We start from the raw sequence: 18,248 nt of genomic DNA, 5'->3' as shown, positions 1-18,248 counted from the left end.
GGCCAAGTTGGTTTCTTGCGAAACTTCATCTGTTCCTCTTTTTCTGTTTTTTAGAGTTTTATCTGCCAAAAACAATTAATGGCTGTCATTAACTCGTGGTGAGGGAGAAAGGTGGTCATGGCAGCCAGGATTTGCTACCTGCGTGCTAGCGGTGCATCAATCAGGCTCACGTGGGCGTTACAGGATTATTGTAAAAGCTGCTCTTTTGTCACTTGCGATGCTATCTTCATCCCATAATAACCTTATTTTTTATTTTTTATTTTTCTGTGTCCAACGTTTGACCATTCGTCTTATTTGAAATTTTTTGTGATTAATATTTTTATTGTTACTAGGTGATAAAATATAAACAATACTTTTTTACGTGACTAATTTTTTTTAGTTTTTTATAAAATTTTCAAATAAAACGAATGGTCAAACATTGGATACGGAAAAACGAAAAATAAGATTATTATGCGACGGAGGTAGGAGTAATTATACTTTCAGACATGGCCCATTTGCTCCAGTCTGCAGAAGCCGCCGCGATTTCAGACGACATATTTACGAATAAAAAATAATTTATAAATAAAACATATATATATATATATAACGAAAATAATCTTTGACGAAAACAACCCTTAAAATTAACACTAAATTTAGGATTAAAAATTTAAGATTTAGTGTATAAGAATAAGAAAAACAAAAAGATGGGTGAGTTTTGGCTATTACAGCCAAGCAGATGTCCTGCTGCAGCAGCAGCCAGCCAGCCAGATGCATTGTGCTGACTGCTCGCTGCAGCACCCACTTGCATCAGCAGGCTGGATATAAGCGTATAATTACATACAACTATGCATATCACTTAGGTCTAAAGTTTTCATCACGTGCCTTTTCACTGTAGATTAGCATTCCTGGAATGCTTGTCATTCCAGTGTTATCAAGCATTCCAGTGTTATCTGAATATTGCAGTAAACCACAGAACATTCAACTATTTTCAGTCTTCCTGAAACAGCCCACAAGTGCCAACATTCAATATCCTTGACACGGGCTACAAGTACTACTACTCCCACACAGCCATAATGGACAGCTTGCATATTGAATACAAGCTTAAATGCAGATTTGACATTCATTTTCCATAGCTTAATCATTTTGGTTAGCAAGTCCAGATTCATAGAGAAGATGTTGAAGGATTGCTTGAACAACCCCGGCATACATAGTACATATGGCGACATCACATTCAGTGGCACACGAACCCGGAGGAACAACCAAAGCAAATCCAACAGAAGTATCATACACGGCACCATCATGTTAGAATTTAGAACCAATCAATCAATTGAATGAACGTGACAGTGCTGTGCTACAAGAGCAATCACAATCAGGCAACGGATGAATATCACATGAAACTCCAATTGTTTTCTCCAATCTGAATAAGTACAGCATCATCAGACAGCCCTAGCGAAGAAAACACACCCTCTCTACCTAATTGAATCAGCTACGGTTTTAGGTTCCTCCCAACAGATGCTACAACCGAAAACATAAAACTCTGAACAATTGCAAATGGATTTGGAACTATGAAGATAAACTTCCTGCCAATGCCAATGCCAATGCCAATCAACCCACCATGCTTCACTACTCTTCGAACAAACAAGGCGTTTCATGTCATGCGTTTCCAACCTTTGAAATCTTTGGGATATCCACTGGGAAGTTGTCAATCTCATCCATCCAGGGGTTCTCCTCCTCCGCCGGGTTCACCGTTCGCAGTGCCTTCCAGACGGCGCTGTTGCACTTGAACCCAGATCCAAACGCAATCTGCCAGATCCTGTCCCTCTTCCTGATCCTCCCCTTCGCCTCGGTGTACGCCAGCTCGTACCAGAGTGAGCTGCTCGACGTGTTGCCAAACCGGTACAGCGTCATCCTTGATGGCTCCATGTGCCAGTCGGTCAGCTCCAAGTTCTTCTCCAGCTCATCCAGCACGGCCCGGCCGCCGGCATGGATGCAGAAGTGCTCAAACGCCAGCTTGAAATCGGGGATGTATGGCTTGATCTTCATCTTCAGTATCTTCTTGGCGACCAACGTGGCCAGGAAGAGCAGCTGCTCCGACAGCGGGAGCACGAGCGGCCCGAGGGTGGTGATGTTCGTCTTCAGGGCGTCGCCGGCCACCGCCATGAGGTCCTTGGAGAGCGACACGCCGATCTTGCCGACCTCATCTTCCTCCTGGGTGACGCAGCCGAAGCACTTGTCGTTGGCACCCTTGTGCGTGCGCACCGTGTGCACCAGCTCGTACTTGGACCTCCGGCGGTCGGACCGCTTGTTCGACAGCAGGATCGCCGCGCCGCCCATCCGGAACAGGCAGTTCGACACGAGCATCGACCGGTTGTTGCCGAAGTACCAGTTGAGCGTGATGTTCTCCATGCTGATCACCAGCGCGTACGAGCCGGGGTGCACCTGCAGCAGGTCCTTGGCGAGGTCAATGGAGAGCAAGCCGGCGCTGCAGCCCATCCCGCCGAGGTTGTAGCTGATGACGTTGCCCCTCAGCTTGTAGTGGTTCACAACCATGGCGGACAGCGACGGCGTCGGGTTGAACAAGCTGCAGTTGACAACGAGGACGCCAATGTCCTTGGGCTTGACGCCCGTCTTCTCGAGGAGCCGGTCGATGGCGCCAAACATGACGGCGCGCGCCTCCTTGCGGGCCTCGTCCATGCACGGGTTAGGGGGCACCCGGAGCACGGCGGGGGGCAGGTAGGTGTCCTCGCCGAGGCCGGAGCGCTCGAGGATCTTGCGCTGGAAGTCGAGGTTGTCGTCGGTGAAGGAGCCGGTGAGGTTGGAGCAGCGCATAAAGGTCTCGCGGGTGCACTTGCGCTCCGGCTCCGGCTTGTAGCAGGCGAAGTCGAGGAGGTAGACGGGGCGGGGGCGGGTGAGGAAGTAGACGGTGGAGAGGAAGACGAGGAGGGTGGAGCAGGCGACCACGGAGAGGAGGTTGAAGCGGAGCTGCTCCCACAGGTCGGCGAGGTCGCCTGGGGACACGGTGGAGAGCTGCACGGCCACCAGCGCCATCAGCGGCGACAGCAGCAGGTACATGCCGTGGGAGATGAGGTAGTGGTACCCCAGCTTCACGTACTTGAGCCGCACCGACTGCTGGAAGTCCGGCAGCCTGCGCCGCTGCTGCGCCGGCTCCGCCGGCGGCGGCGCGGCGGCATTGGGCGGCGCCGATGTCTCCATCCTGCCTGATGCAAAAAACAAGAACAAGAGCAGAGTTAAAAATCGCAGATTTGGCGCAGCAAGAAACAAAATGGTAAGATCCCGGGGCAGCAGTTTCCGAATCTTTGAGCTCGAGATGCAAACTGCAAACAAATTTTAAATCTGACGGGTTCTTGACCATCTCCCTCGGTAACGAACCCACAAAACCCGCACGAGCTACGCGTGAACCGAGCACGGTAAATTGCTCGACGAAAATAAGCGAAATTTCACACCGAGATCGAGCGGCACGAACACCAACAAAGCACACGCCAGCTTCCCCAATCGAACGGAACACTGCAAGAAATCGCGGCGAGGCAGGTAGGAACGCGCCGCCGCCGCCACCAAAAGAACAACTCAAAAGAAACCCGTCCTCCGCCACATACCGACCCGTACGGAAACCAAAAACCAAGCGAAGCACCGCGCAAAAAAGAAGCGCTCGACGCGGCGAGCTATCGTCTCCGCCGCAATGCGCGGAAGGGGCGGCGGCGGCGGCGAATCGAGGAAGAGGAAACAAACAAAAATGGCTATAAAAGGGGAGGAGATCTTTGAGGCGTGCGGTGCGTGGGGTGCGTGCGTACCCAGGCGGCGGCCGGGTTTGGGTTTTGGAGGAGGGAGCCTCAGCCGCCCCGGAGACGGGATCTTGCCGATCCGATGCGGCGAGGACTCGAGCTGCCCCGCCCCGCCGCGCCTCCTCTCCTTCTCCTCTGCTTGGATACGGCCGCGAGCACCACGGTCCACGGGGGTGCGGAGACAAGGGGAGGCCGGCTTTTAATAGCGGAGGAAGAGGGAGGCGGCGACGCCGCTTGGTCTGATCCGACGGCTCAGAATGCTTCGACTCTTTTCGCGTGGAGCTAATCGACGGTACCGGCGGGCCCACCCACACAAGGTGAGCAACGGACAGGGAGAAATGATGAAAAAAGATGGGAGTTTTGTCGGAAAATATGAGTTTTTTTTTTGTTCGGGAAGATATGAGCTGGTTGTGATGCTGGCTAGGGTTGGTTGGCGTTGTGATCGGGAAGGGTGGATAGGATTGGATTGTTACTGATGAAATAAGATCATATTTAATTAATTTTTTTGTAAGTATCATATTTAATTGATGAAAAGGTTCTTTTAGGTGTGCACTCCATCTGTTTGGAGGGAATGTTTACTTTCACTGAAATAATACGATAGAGCGGTGCTATGCGTACGAGGATCGTAAGTACGGTTAACGGCAGCGTGAGTAGTGGTATGGATCGGCGAGCAGCGGCAATCAACGGTGACTAAAATCATACATGTATAATGCGGCAAATCAACGGTGACTAAAATCATACATGTATTATACGATTCCGTTCGTATGTACAACACTTTCTAATAATATCTGTTCATTGCATCGAATCAAGTTAATTTTAATTATATAAATTAAAATAAATTTAAAAAATAAGTTATGGAAACGAATTGCGCATCGAGTCCAGAAGAGTAAATTGTGGTCACTGTACGATTGATTTAAAAAGTACATGTCGTATCAGAAAACTTATAATTGATAATAGTAAATTTTGTTCAACATAGTAAACAAGATGGGTGGTCTTTCGAGACCAGAAGAGGATGGAAGCACCCTAAACCTTATTGGGTCATTTTCAATCACATTAACGGCTAACCTTTTTATTTTTATTTTTTTACCTTTCTCCTTACTCTTTTATTTTTTTATTGTTTCCATTTATTTCATTTCCTTTTCTTATTTTCTCCTCTCCTTTTCCCTTCTTATTCCATGTGCATGTACTTTTTCTCACCGTGCAAGCCTTGTATATCATGAAATTCTAGAACCGTGGATTAAAATTAAAATTGGACGTGAATTTTATGTCATATTCAAACAAAATACATGATTGGTTTGTTTATTTTAGAAAAAATAGGAATGTAATTCTAGCGCTATTGTGATTTTATTTTTATTATTAATTGTATTTCTATTTAGATTTTTTAAAAATTAAATGTAAATTGTGTTTCCAACTTAATGATTTCATTTTTATTGTGCGTGGAATTCCAGTGCTAATGTGATTCTATTTTATTGTTAAATGTATTCCTACTAAGATTCTTTTTGGAAAATTTAAAAGTAAATTATGTTACCACCTACTAATTCTATTTTTAGTGTGGAGTTATCGACGGTACGAGCTGGTGGTGCGGGCCCACCCACATTACGTATTCATCCGGGTGCACCGGACAAGGAGAAATGAGGGGGGGAAAATGGGAGTTTTGTCGGGAAGATATGAGCTGGGTGTGATGCTGGCTAGGGTTCGTTGGCGTTGTGATCAGGAAGGGTGGATAGGATTGGATGAAATATGATCATATTTAATTGATGAGAAGGTTCTTTGAGGTGTGCACCCCGTCTGTTTCAGAGAAAATTTATATGTTCACAAAAAAATTACCAGTATGTTAGCATCGGGTGAAGTTAATTTCAATTATGTAAATTAAAATAAATTTTTTTAAAAAATTTGCTGCGAGTCAAAAGGAGTAAATTATGGTCATGATATGATTAATTGGGAAGTGCACGTCGTATCGAAAAGTTTATAATCGAAGACAGTAAATTTTTCTCTGGATACGAGACGGCTATGTTGTGTATACGAATACGCGGCCACGACTAGGCAGAAGCACTGCTTAGTGTGTTTTTTGAAAAAAATTATTGAAAAATTGTTTTTAAAATCATATTAATATATTTTATATTTTTATAATAAACAATTAATTAATCATGTACTAATTTAATTTATATTAAGTTTTTCGTGTCGGATAACTGCCACCATCCGAACGCAACCATAATAAGATTTAGAATAGATTTGGCACACAATTTATGTTTTGCGAATAAGTTTAAAAAGTATAATTTACATATTAAGCTACCTAATATGTTTTTAAACTTTAACACGAAAAAGAAACACATTGCCTAGTTGAGGTACATGATAACTTTGAATTTCCAAAGTTCTCAAAAGTACTAAAACAACGAGGCTTTTATGTGCTTCTCCGTGCGTGATTTTGTACAAACACAAGGACCTAAGGCTTTTTTTTTTTATGTGCGTACTACTACGTACTAATTTTCTACAGGGCACATGGGTAAAAAAACCCACTCGTTTTCGATTATTTTGTGCACTGGAAATCCAGTGCCAAGATCGACGGTAACTATAGCTCTAGGGTCCAAATGGACGGCCACGATCAATCTGTATCGGCGACGACGGCCACCCACAACTTTTCACCGGCGCACTTGTGGGACCCACGCAGTCGGCAATGCGACGTCGCTGAATGTGGGGCCAAAGGTGGGGTCCACATGGGTCGTCCTGGAAAGCTGGAAGTGAATAATAATGACTTTAATATGATGCAGTCCTGTTTTTTTTTTCATATGTGGAAAACTCCCCTTTATTTTGAGCTGGAAATAATTTTGCAGTGAGTAATTTTTTTCAAGGCTTTTTCACGGTTTACAATTTTTTAGTGGAATTTAATTATATTACTGGTCTTGACTCTGAAGATGGATAAATGCAATTATATACCATTGAGAAAATTTTGTTTTTGGAGATAAGAAAAATTGTCTTGTGTCATTTCTGAGCTACTTAAAATATTTCTAGAATAATTACATCTCTCTCATACATAAATGTTATATTTTTTTCCTAATTCCATACCATCATATTTTTTTTTATTAATGATATTGATCCGTCGTAGCACATAGACACATACAGGGTGCTAAGGTTTAACAACAACACATCTGAGCCAAGTCTACCTCCGTTGTAGGCTCCGTTTGATTGGACTTGTGGGATGAGATACTCCATTGTTTACTGTGATCCTATTTTTCGAAATATTAAATGATGTATCACTTAAAAATATGTATAGAAGTTTTTTAAAAAAACAGTTAAATTCATTTTAAGTTTATAATAATTAACACTTAACTAGTTAGCTGTTAATCACTCATCATGTTTTTTGCGCCACCAAATAGCTATGCTAAACTTCAGGTTGGAAGGGAGCATTAGCCTGTATTAGTACTGCCTCCCGTTCGGTAACTTTTGTCGTTTTACAATGTTCAAATCAAACATTTAAAACTTTTAAAAAATATTTAGTTTGAAGATGCTAGAACAACATGCATAGGTAAGCTTTAAAAAGTACTTAATAAAAGTAAAAAATGTTTATTTAACGCATACATTATATCATAGTTATTGTTAGGTTATGGAGACCGTGTCATCGTTTAAAACGATATGAATTAACATATTGGAGGGATCCGGAATATGAAACTCCACTGGTAGTGCTACATCTTCCTTATTATTAAAAGAAAAAAAAAAGATTGCTAGTTCATCTTACCTCCGCTTTCAAAAAGATGATGTCCTTAAACCTTGAAATCATAAATCAATAATAGATTGAAAAAATATTTTGATTCAACATGTAAAAGTTACTTTTGCAAGATTTCTATATAAAAACTCTATCATATACCTATACTTTTCAATATTTTTTCAATATATACTTCTAATATGAATAACAAAACATATGCATCGTAAACTAAGCGGATATCCAAAACGTCAAGTAAAAATAAACCAAAGGTAGTATAATGCATATAATTTAAGTGCAATATACTCAATCGTACTGGAGTGGGGGAGGAGGGTTAGTTATCCGGCGTGAAAAACGTAGATTAGTATATGATTAATTAATTGTTAATTATACAAATTATAAAATAGTAGTTTGAGAAGTATACGCGTGAAAAACGAGCGAATATGAGATACGAAATAGTAGGGATGAACGCGGCCTTAACTTAGGCCTCATTTAGTTCCAAAAACTTTTTCCAAAAATATCACTCGAATCTTTAGACACCTAAATAAAACATTAAATATACACGAACATTAAAACTAATTACACAGTTATGGAGCAAATCGTGTGACGAATCTTTTAAGTCTAATTAGTACATGATTAGCCATAAGTGCTACAGTACCAACCAGTGCTAATAACATATTAATTAGACTCAAAAGATTCGTCTCGCCGTATTCAGGCAGAATCTAAAATTTGTTCTGTAATTAGACTACATTTAATACTTCAAATATATAACCGTACGCGTGGCCTCTCTTCTAAAAAAAATTTCCCAACTGAACGGGGTAGCCTGGATCTCGCCTTTGGTCAAGTCCAAATTCGTGGAGATTCCTCCCCAATCTACCGTGGTCTATTTTGCTAACCAGGCTTTGCTTGACAGCGATGGTTGCGTTAGGTGAGCGCCATCCATGCAATTTACTAATTTTCGCTGTCAAACACGCGCAAAATTTTCGCCGGTCAGCCGCATGATCAAACGCAAGAAAAACCCAAGCACAAGCAAACAAAATAGACCAGCCATGGCAGGTGCACGGAAGCTCGAAAACTTGGCACAAGTGGGCGACGGACGGCGTGCGTACGCCGTACGAACGATGGATTTTCGTGTAGATGAAACGAAACGAAACCAACATGCATTGGCCGATTGCCATGACGTCGACGCGAGCCGATCGATGGATCGAGTTAGCCGTCGTTGTCATCTTGAACTGATCGAAGCCGTAGAGGTAGCACAAGGGCTTTGACTAGCTTTCAACGACGGCCGCCGCAGCGGTTGGGGTTTTACTTGTCTTAACAGAAACACAAGGACACCTCGTCGGATATAAATAGATGATGAGACCTGACGGCCATGTGTAATTAGGTGTTGGGAGAATGGTACCAACTCCGTTTAGGGGTGATAATGGGCCAAAACTGTCATGGTCTGAAAATTCTTCACATGAATTTCTGAAATTAATTGTATAAACTCCGGGTGTGACAAAAACCTTGGGCGTCATTTCACAACGCTACTATAGCCGTGTTCAGCTTTCCCCTTCCTATCCCTAGATTTCCTATTTTTTACGAAATTTTTTTATAAGAAAGTTGTTTTAAAAATCATATTAATTTCGTAATATCAAGACATGCCTACTGTAGAAGAAGCTAAGTGTTGAAACCTACATTTGGCACTAGTTTAATTTCATAGCAAGTGCACAACGAATTTAGAATAAATCGGGACATTTCCATGGAGTCTAGTCTAACCACCAATGTTTGCCTAGTCAGACTAGTCAATGAACTATGGTATGATCGCAGATGTCTAGGTGGTCATACCTTCTATCTCGAGTCTAGGTCCAATTTTGGTATTTGTCATATTTTGTTAGTCTCAGTCGATCTTTAAATCTAATAGGACATGAAGAAGGCATGGTATACACAAGACTAGTCACACTACGGCCAAGGCCGATCAAATCAACCACCAATCAATCAATCAATCAATCTATTACCCCTACCATCTATATTCCACATCTTCCTCATTTTTGCTTCATATATTCTTGTCTATTCACCTCTCAATTTACTAGTCGTTCTTCATGTCTCATCTCTACCGTGTTAGAGGATATCCTAACTGGTCTGCCAAGTCTAGAATAAACAAACGTGTGTTCACCCTGATGGGGTCCCTCCCATGTGAACAAACAGAAATTTTGTATTGTTAAGAGAGATCCCGTCTAAGGTCTAAGTTTGTGTCCAAGTCCAAGTACTTAAAGTATTTTTGATCTTTAGCTAGAAAAAAATACACTACACTTACATAGGTAGATGGTCTAAGTGCTCGGCATGAGGGTTGGAAGTTCCATTGTTTATGTAAACGAATGTTCCTGTCAAAGCTCTAGGTATGGATGATAGGTTAGACCAAAAGTTTGGGTGGCTCAGATTGGGAGTTTAGTTCAAGGCTCTTAGACTATCAGAGAGGGCTGATGGCGGTATTGGTCATCGTGACATAAGTTTCGGTCCATCTTCTCTATATGTGCTCCAAGTATTGACTAAAAGTTCTTGGCATCTCCGACTGAAAGCTCTAATGTTCAAATATGTGAGTAACAAGTAGTTTTGAAGAGGAGTGGATTTTCAACTCTACCTACCTCTACTTTGAGTGGTTGGCTATTCCATCTTTCATATATACTCATACAATCGCTCTAGGGTTTCTTCCACTCAACCCACCTTTAATCTAAAGCTTGTTTTTTTGTGATTGAGAGGCTAATTTTATTAAACAGTTAAGGATTGCATCAAATCTTCATCATTGATCTATTACTCCTGGAGGTGATCTTTCTTGCCATCTAGGCATTTCCCACGAGTAACTGACTTTTGTGCCCAATCAAACAGATTTGTGAAGATTGTACTCTATCTCCGCAAGAAAAATGGGTAACTTTAGTGGATAGCAAGCTTGATTTTTATGGTCGCTTGGTGATGCTAAGGATTGAGTGCGACTCTACTACTTAGAGCTTCTCAACGAAGACATAGAATCATTGGGATCCAAACTTTATAAAAAATCCATGTTTTATTTACTTCAATTTAGTTACCTAATGTTATTTTGATTTACTACTTGTTTGCATATCTAGCGTGCTTGTCTACCTGTGATATTGGACTTCAAGATTATTTCAATGGTCTTTGTGTATGGCTCTTGATGCCTACTCTAACTCTCCTCTTGATACTGGTAAAAACTATCGATACAACTCTAGCTAATTTCTTTCACGATCCATTTTGTTCGAGGTAAGGAGGTTATGCCTTCTTCGGGAGGGTGGAACTTTGAAGTTTTCTACAAACTTAAACCACAAATATCTATTAAAAAGAGCCTTTTATCATTGTTAAAAAAACCTCGAGGCATCACATTTTTTAGTGTAAAAAATTAGTATCTTGAGGTACAATATAGGTATCAGAATTCTGCACTAAAATTTTTGATATCCCAAGATACTTTCTAAGGATGATAAAAAAACCCATAAAAAAACGACATAAAATCCATATGTTTCAAAGGTATTTACAACTTTCCCTCGATCAGCACAACAGATGGTCACCTCTACATGCTAGACTTCTTGTTGGCGGGTTGGCGGAACGCTACAGTACAAGGTATATGCCATCACTCGCATAATCGTCGCATGTACAGTACAATGACAGTACCTTGCAAAGATCACCGGACTACCTGGTACCAGCATGCTAATGAATAATGATCATCCATGGATAAATTAAATCTTCAATAGGACCGGGCCTAGCTAACTAGTCATGCACATAGAGCTTTCAGTTGTTAATTAATTAATTAGTTAGCTAGAGCGCATATGTGCACGCACGTATACATGTAGTTAGTTCATCACGTAGTACGTACACCTATTGAGCTAGATAGGCCAGCGAGAGCTTAGCTAGCTGGTAGTGTTGCAGCATCATCTCCCCTAATTAATTAAATTGAGAAGCCGTGCTGAATTAAGGCCACCCGGTGGTTACGCCATGGATAGCATCGTCACAGATAGCTCCCGACATATTGCGCCGGCTTTTAACTTTTTATCGCTTTTTATCGATAGAGTTTAACCCCTTTCGTAAGCGTTATAAGAGGAGAGTGACAAATTTATTATCACTAACGTATATAAGAGTAATTTCTTGCGTATTGCAACTATACCCACAGTATAACGAGATGTAAATTAACGAGATTTGGAACAGAGTAATCCATCTCCCGTAAAAATACCAGTGATATATGTATGTAGTGATATATAAACCGGCATAGTACAAATTGAGTCGGTTCGTCTTTGATGAATTCGAACTATATACATCGCAAACACATTACACAGAGGTGTGTTACAATCTCTATATGCGGATCGACCTGTGGTGAGTGGTGACACTCTTCGATCGATCACTGCCATCCATCCATGCATCGAGATTCTCAAGAAGTGTCCATGAACAAAATGTTGCAAAGTGTTCTCTCGGCTAGAGAGATTCACGCGCATAAGAGCAAGTTGAATAGTATAGCCAATCGTTGGCTCTAAATGGTTTATAGCCAACTTAATAATCAATTCATACAATAGTCATATACTACATAATTAATATCTAGTCTCACATGTCATACATACATGTCTTGTAGTCTTTGGCTATAAATATATAGTCCACTGATCTTCTCTTCTCTCTTATCTTCTTAAAATATGCTTATAGTTTGCTATTGTACTGCTCTAACACTTTCCATCCTTAGTCAACGGGTCATTCACTTCATTAATTTTCTAATCTACATGCCGTGATGAGAGGCGCCCAAACTTTCCTTCTAGAATAGCTAGCCCCCGATTTTCCTCAGTGCAAGAATTAAAAGGGACAGCCGATACCGCGTAGAGGTGACAATCTCTCTAGAAATTTTATTTTTTTAACCATTATAATAAATAATTTTATTACTAAACCATAAATGAAAATATTTTCACTATCTTAATATTTTTTGCCACGACGTCCCCTCCTGGTGTGACAAAAAGATCTGTCACACTAAGCTGGCTAGTGTGATAGTCTTGCCGATGGTGGTGTGGCAAGACAATGTTGACACACTAGTTATTTCGCGTGGTAGTGTAATCATCTGGCAGGGTGACGTACTAAAAGGTTCATGTGGTTGAAATATTTATATTCGAGGTTTAGTAATAAAGTTATTTATTAAAAAAGTTTAACAAAATAAAGATTTTCATCTCTCCACGGTTCTCTAAATTTTTCTGATACTCAAACCCTAACCTGATCCTTACTAGCGTTCGAGGGGATACATAGTGTTATCCTCGAATAGTGTAGGTGACGGCCTGAAGGACGCTGTTACCCCACGATTGATCACCAGCAACCCCTTCGGGATTAAGCCGATGACTACTAACTAACGACTACATCTCCTACATTGTTCAAGGATTTCGTCCTCTCTTCGAACATTGACATCGCACAAGAAATATGGTCAGTGACTCTATTCCACAATTTAGGATGATATATCTTACGTTGAGCACGATGATTTAATAAATTAGGATGACAACACAGAAGACCGGTAGAATCAATCATGCATGCATCATCTCTGGACCAAGCATGCAGGAAAAGAAAAATGTAGGCTAGCTAACCGGGGGAGAAATTAAATTACTAAGCTTATTTTTAATTTGGTATTCCTTCCGTTGGATCAAGCATGCAGGAGGCTTAATTATCAGAGGGCCCAAAGGGTCTCAGAACTAATTTCAATTAATTAATCTGCACAAATCCATGATGCATGTATGTCTAGCTAGCTATATCAAACCGGTCAGCCCCATGGTCGCCGTCATCTGGACCACGGACGATCGATCGATGCATCATCACTGCAGATAGATGCATGGATGACATTGCAATATGTACACACATCATCGCCCACATATATACATGTATAGATACATGTAACATGTTCCATGAGACAAGCTGCACCCTTGGAATTGAATTTGCGTCTTGATGCTTGTGTCAGTTGTTAGATGGGTGTGGCGTCGCCGCTACTTATTGTTCTGTCCCTAGCTCCATCAGCTCATATATATATATGGGAGAAGATGAGAGATGTACATGGGGTCGGTTTGATTAATTATCGGCCACACTATTACTACGAGCCAATACAAGTTATTACACTCGTCTAAGTTAATGTTATCATTTTCATGATAAGCCTAAGAAAATTTTGTCACAATTTTCTGAGTTATTAACATATGTGATCTAATTTGTTATTTCATCCGTCTTCATTTATCTGTTACTGTTGACCATTGTTGTTTTAACTTTGACAATTATTAACATTTAAAAGATTAGTTGATGATCAGTGAGAGTTGTATGGTAATATATTTTTATATCACACACTACTAATATAACATATTTTAGATATACTTAATATTTTTTTAGAAAGACGAGTAGTCAAAGTTAATAAATAAATAATAACCGGTGACAATTATTTGTTGGGTCAGAGGGAGTATAAAAGAATCTTGCCAACTACAAGCAACCAACCAACTGTGAAGTTAATTAAAGTTACCTAAAATTAGATATAACAAAATATAAGTAGCAATCAAGGAGTTGATCGTTTGACTTGTTCATGGAAAAAGTGACATATTTATAAAAAAAAATAATTTATGAATAAAATTTTTATATATCTAAAATTAAAGATTAAAAAATAAAGTACGATTCTAAATTTAAGATTAAAAAATTATATTTTGGCTTAGAAGGGTATTGCCGAAACGCTTCAGTGAAAAGAGCGTGGATGCACCCGTGCGTACGCAGTGCCAAAATAGTAATAAAGATGTTCGCATGCATGTAGGATGCAGCCACTGCACTACTGGCCCTCTTGCTGGTCACATATATACGTAGCTACACTGTCACTGCTCGCGTGTTGTGTTGTCGTCGTCATCGTCGCAGGCCGGGGCATGTCATGCTACAGTCACATGGGCATACGAACATACAGTGGCACAGGTACAGAGGCTTGATTCTCTCTTGCGCGTGAGTAGAATCGTAGGTGCAGAGTATGTAGGAAAAAGGGGAGGGTATGGAGAAGTTATGGGGATGTTTAGATGCGGAACTTTGTAGCCTCACGTCATATTAGATATTTAGATATTAATTTAAGTATTAAATATCGATTAATAAAAAATGAATTTTATAAATTAGTGGTAATCCGTGAGACAAATCTTTTAAACTTAATTAATCTTATTAATCTTTAATTAGAGCATGTTTACTGTAGCATCACATGGGCTAATCATGGACTAATTAGGCTCAATAGATTCGTCTCGTGAATTAGTCCAAAATTATATATGAGTTTTATTAATAGTCTATGTTTAATATTTATAATAACATCTAAACATTCAATGGAACAAGAGACTAAAAATAAAAAATAAGTCCCTTGTCCCAAAAACCACATACGTCGATTGGCCAGGTGTATGGCAACAGTGTTTACAAGGTTTGTACTGTGTGCTAGGTATGTTTGGAATAGTGTTTAGAACATAATTTGTTGGCTATATGCATAGCACAACATTCGAGCGGGAACATCTTTTCTTCTTTCAAACAAATTACTGATGGATGAGCGGTGAATTTATCATCATCCTACCATTAGTTCTTATCCTCTTCTTTTAAAAGGTAGCGCAAGACTCACATGTCAGCATTCTCTATGAACTTTTAGATATAGTGCAGGAAGAAAAAATAAAAAAAATAATAGTGGCAGCGGGAGGCAAGAGCTTACGTGTCAGTAATAGCAATTAAAAAAAAATCAACGTTTGTCTACCTCGCCACATAACAATAACCTTTTTTTCTTACCACTAACTTGTCAACCAGTAGTTAGAAATCAAGAATTTTTTTTACAGTGGGAGTAGCTTTTTAAGATCATTGGAAACTGACATATCTCCCGTATGTTACAACATGGTTTAATTAAAAATATTATTAACGTATAAGAGGATAAAATTCAATTACTTTTGATTTATGGACCGGTGACAAGACTGTAAGAGGATAAAATTCAATTACTTTTTGGATAAAATCTAGATTCTAGTCATCAAGTCTTATAGAGACAAGCGGAGTTTGCATTATTAACTTTTTAGTGAGGACTCCATCGTTTGGTCTTTTATTTGAAAAAAATAAACAACATATTTGACAACAAAAGGTAATTTAAAATAAAAATTATATACGATAAAAGAAAATACTAAAAATTAAAATTAAAAAACAACTCCATAATCAACTCTAAATTTAACGTTAAAATTTTAAATTTGACTTATAAATACAAAAAAAAGCGAGAAAATGAGGCCCTAAGCAGTTGTTAAGCCCTTTTTTCAAATTTAATCAAGTTTATAGAAAAATATAGCATCATTTTTAATATAATACATTACACAAATATATTAATAGTGATTTTAAAAAATAATTAGTCAAATTTAAGATATTTGATTTATAACAAACATAAAACTGTTTATGACATGATCGAAATGGATGAAGTACGATGCATTGTATGTCTTCCATGCGTCTTGTTTGAATTCAAAAGTTCTTTTTTTTTCCACTTACCTAGATCAAGACCCATGATAATCTGCACTCCGCATAGCACACGTGTCCTCTAACACCCGTTTAAAAACATGGGGACAAGTAATAAATCCTCAACATTACGAAAGTCTGGGTAGAAACTAAGTGTCCTCTAACACCCATAGGCCGTGTTCGTTTCGGGTGAAGGTAAGCTAACTTATCTTGATGTGATGTGAAAAACGTAGTAAAATGTAAAATAAATTAATATGATTTTTAAAACAACTTTTCTATAGAAATTTTTTTTACAAAGTACACAATTTAACAGTTTGGTAAACGTGCGCGTAAAAAATGAGAATAATAAGTTAACTTATATGGATGAACGAACGCGGCCTATGTATGCAAAAATATTCATAGGCATCAAGATTTAAATTAGTCATGCACACAACTTCACCGGTATATCTAATTGTGACGCTTCTCACATAGCACAACTTATTTTGTTGATTGGGTAACTACTGTGATGATGATTATTCGGACTTTAATGTTCTCATCTTTTAGTTTATATTTATGCTTATAAACCAAAAATTAAGTTTTAAAATTTAAATTTAAAGTTGTTTTTAGGTTTTTTTCATTATAATTTATTTTCCAAACTTCGCATCTAGATCGTTAGAAAACACATATATAAAAGTTTTATGCACAGATCATTTCTTAATCGTTAATGAATCATTTTGATTATGCTTATAAAAAGCCAAATGATGAGGCTTACTACCAATTTTCTGAATCCGTGCCTTAACAACTTCGAAAAGCTGGAACACATAATGCTCAAGACACACCTATCAAAAGTTTGTTTGGTTCATAATTGTAGCCACGCAACACAACTTTTTCACATTTGGGAGCTGAGGTACCAACTTGTATTCTCATAATTATGACAGGAACAATCTTACGCATAGCCTTGTTAGATAAAACCATTGGCTTGTTAGCAAAATAAATAATTCACATATGACTAAAGAAACAAACTACTCCTCCGTTTCATAACGTAAGATATTTAACTTTTTTCTTACAATATTTGATCATTTATCTTATTCAAAAAATTATAGAAATATCATTTATTTTACTTGTGACTTACTTATTATCAAAAGAACTTTAAGCACGACTTATTATTTTTTATTTGTACTAATTTTTTTAATAAAATAAATGGTCAAACGTTGCAACTAGAAAAGTTAAACATCTTAATTATGAAACAGAGATTGTATAATTTAAAGTACATGTTTTTCGACAAATAAAGATGACACGGCCCAACATCTTATCGCCTTTGAATAGTTTATGCGACATTTTGTTTACTGAATTACGGAGTAGATAAGTTGGTGAGGGTCCTTTGCGTAATGGTTCTACTGGTCACACATACAAATTAATGCATTCTAGGCCGTTCGAGGGTCTTGTTTGAATTTGAAAGCAAAGCTTGCCTTGCCTTGTTGAATGCGAAAATTGAATATCAGTACGAATGATCCATGCATTTTTCATACCGTTTTAATTGGATCACGACTTGTTAACAAAAACATTTCTTCTTGGGACTTCATCTTACTAACTTTTTCATACCGTTTTACTTCTCGACTTATGGACCATAAAAACTTCCAAAAAAAATTATAGCAGATAAGCATTGTTTTTACACGAAATAAGACGCACCCTATCAAATTTGTTTCATTCATAGTTGCAGTCACGCAAGATAGTTGACTGAAACAGTTTTATATATACCTATATGTGCCTACGCCTAATCATGTCAGACGAAACCACTGACTTATTAGCAAAATAAAATAATTCATACATGCCAAAATTTAGGTGATGGTTGCAAAACTCCCATTGAAGGCATCGCTGATGTTTTGTTGCCCTTATTTTCGAAGTAGTGATCTTATACAATGTTATGCAGCAGATAAGCCATTGACACAGAACGACCAAGAACTAAAAAAAATTCAGCTGATGATGAGGTCAGGTTGATTACCTTTGTAACTTCATACGAAGTCAAATTTGCTTGATGCATTCATTGTCCACTGTCCTACTTTATGAAACAGAACGTGTATGCCATTCTTGTCCTCAATCTTTTCGTATTCTATTCTTTCATATTATCAAATCTTGCTGAATATGTCAAGAAAATATCTTTGTTGAAATTCCATTATCTTTTTGAGATTATTAATTTGAATTCTTACGTTCCAGGATTTCTTAAAACCCCAGATATATCCAGCTCTACCCTCCAGGAATTCTTAAACCATTTGGTTGCTACTAGAAAGTGCCAGTTGCCAGATGTAAAGGAAATAATAAATCCTTAA

At 38.9% G+C, this 18,248-nt stretch overlaps 1 protein-coding gene across 2 annotated transcripts; it reads right to left on the bottom strand.

Moving 5' to 3' along the window:
* Nucleotides 1-1,365: 1,365 nt before the first annotated feature.
* On the bottom strand, nucleotides 1,366-3,943 carry LOC102710028 (3-ketoacyl-CoA synthase 11-like). Of its 2 annotated transcripts, none has more exons than XM_006656142.3 (2): nucleotides 3,789-3,943; nucleotides 1,366-3,197 (listed from the first exon to the last, which is right to left on the bottom strand). In XM_006656142.3, the coding sequence occupies exon 2, from the start codon at nucleotides 3,190-3,192 to the stop codon at nucleotides 1,633-1,635; it is 1,560 nt and encodes a 519-aa protein (XP_006656205.1). In that variant the 5' UTR covers nucleotides 3,193-3,197; nucleotides 3,789-3,943; the 3' UTR covers nucleotides 1,366-1,632. The 2 variants fall into 2 exon arrangements, with proteins under 2 accessions (XP_006656205.1, XP_015694331.1); XM_015838845.2 differs by having other exon boundaries at nucleotides 1,366-3,193.
* Between the last annotated feature and the right edge of the window lie 14,305 nt (nucleotides 3,944-18,248).

This window comes from Oryza brachyantha, chromosome 6 (assembly GCF_000231095.2).
Source record: "Oryza brachyantha chromosome 6, ObraRS2, whole genome shotgun sequence".
In the NCBI taxonomy this organism is placed as follows: Eukaryota; Viridiplantae; Streptophyta; class Magnoliopsida; order Poales; family Poaceae; genus Oryza; species Oryza brachyantha.
This window is presented reverse-complemented; position numbering and strand designations above follow the sequence as displayed.

Bases quoted from the DNA above. Each gene is read 5' to 3' on its own strand.
- LOC102710028 (XM_006656142.3), bottom strand. From the start codon at position 3,192: ATGGAGACATCGGCGCCGCCCAATGCCGCCGCGCCGCCGCCGGCGGAG.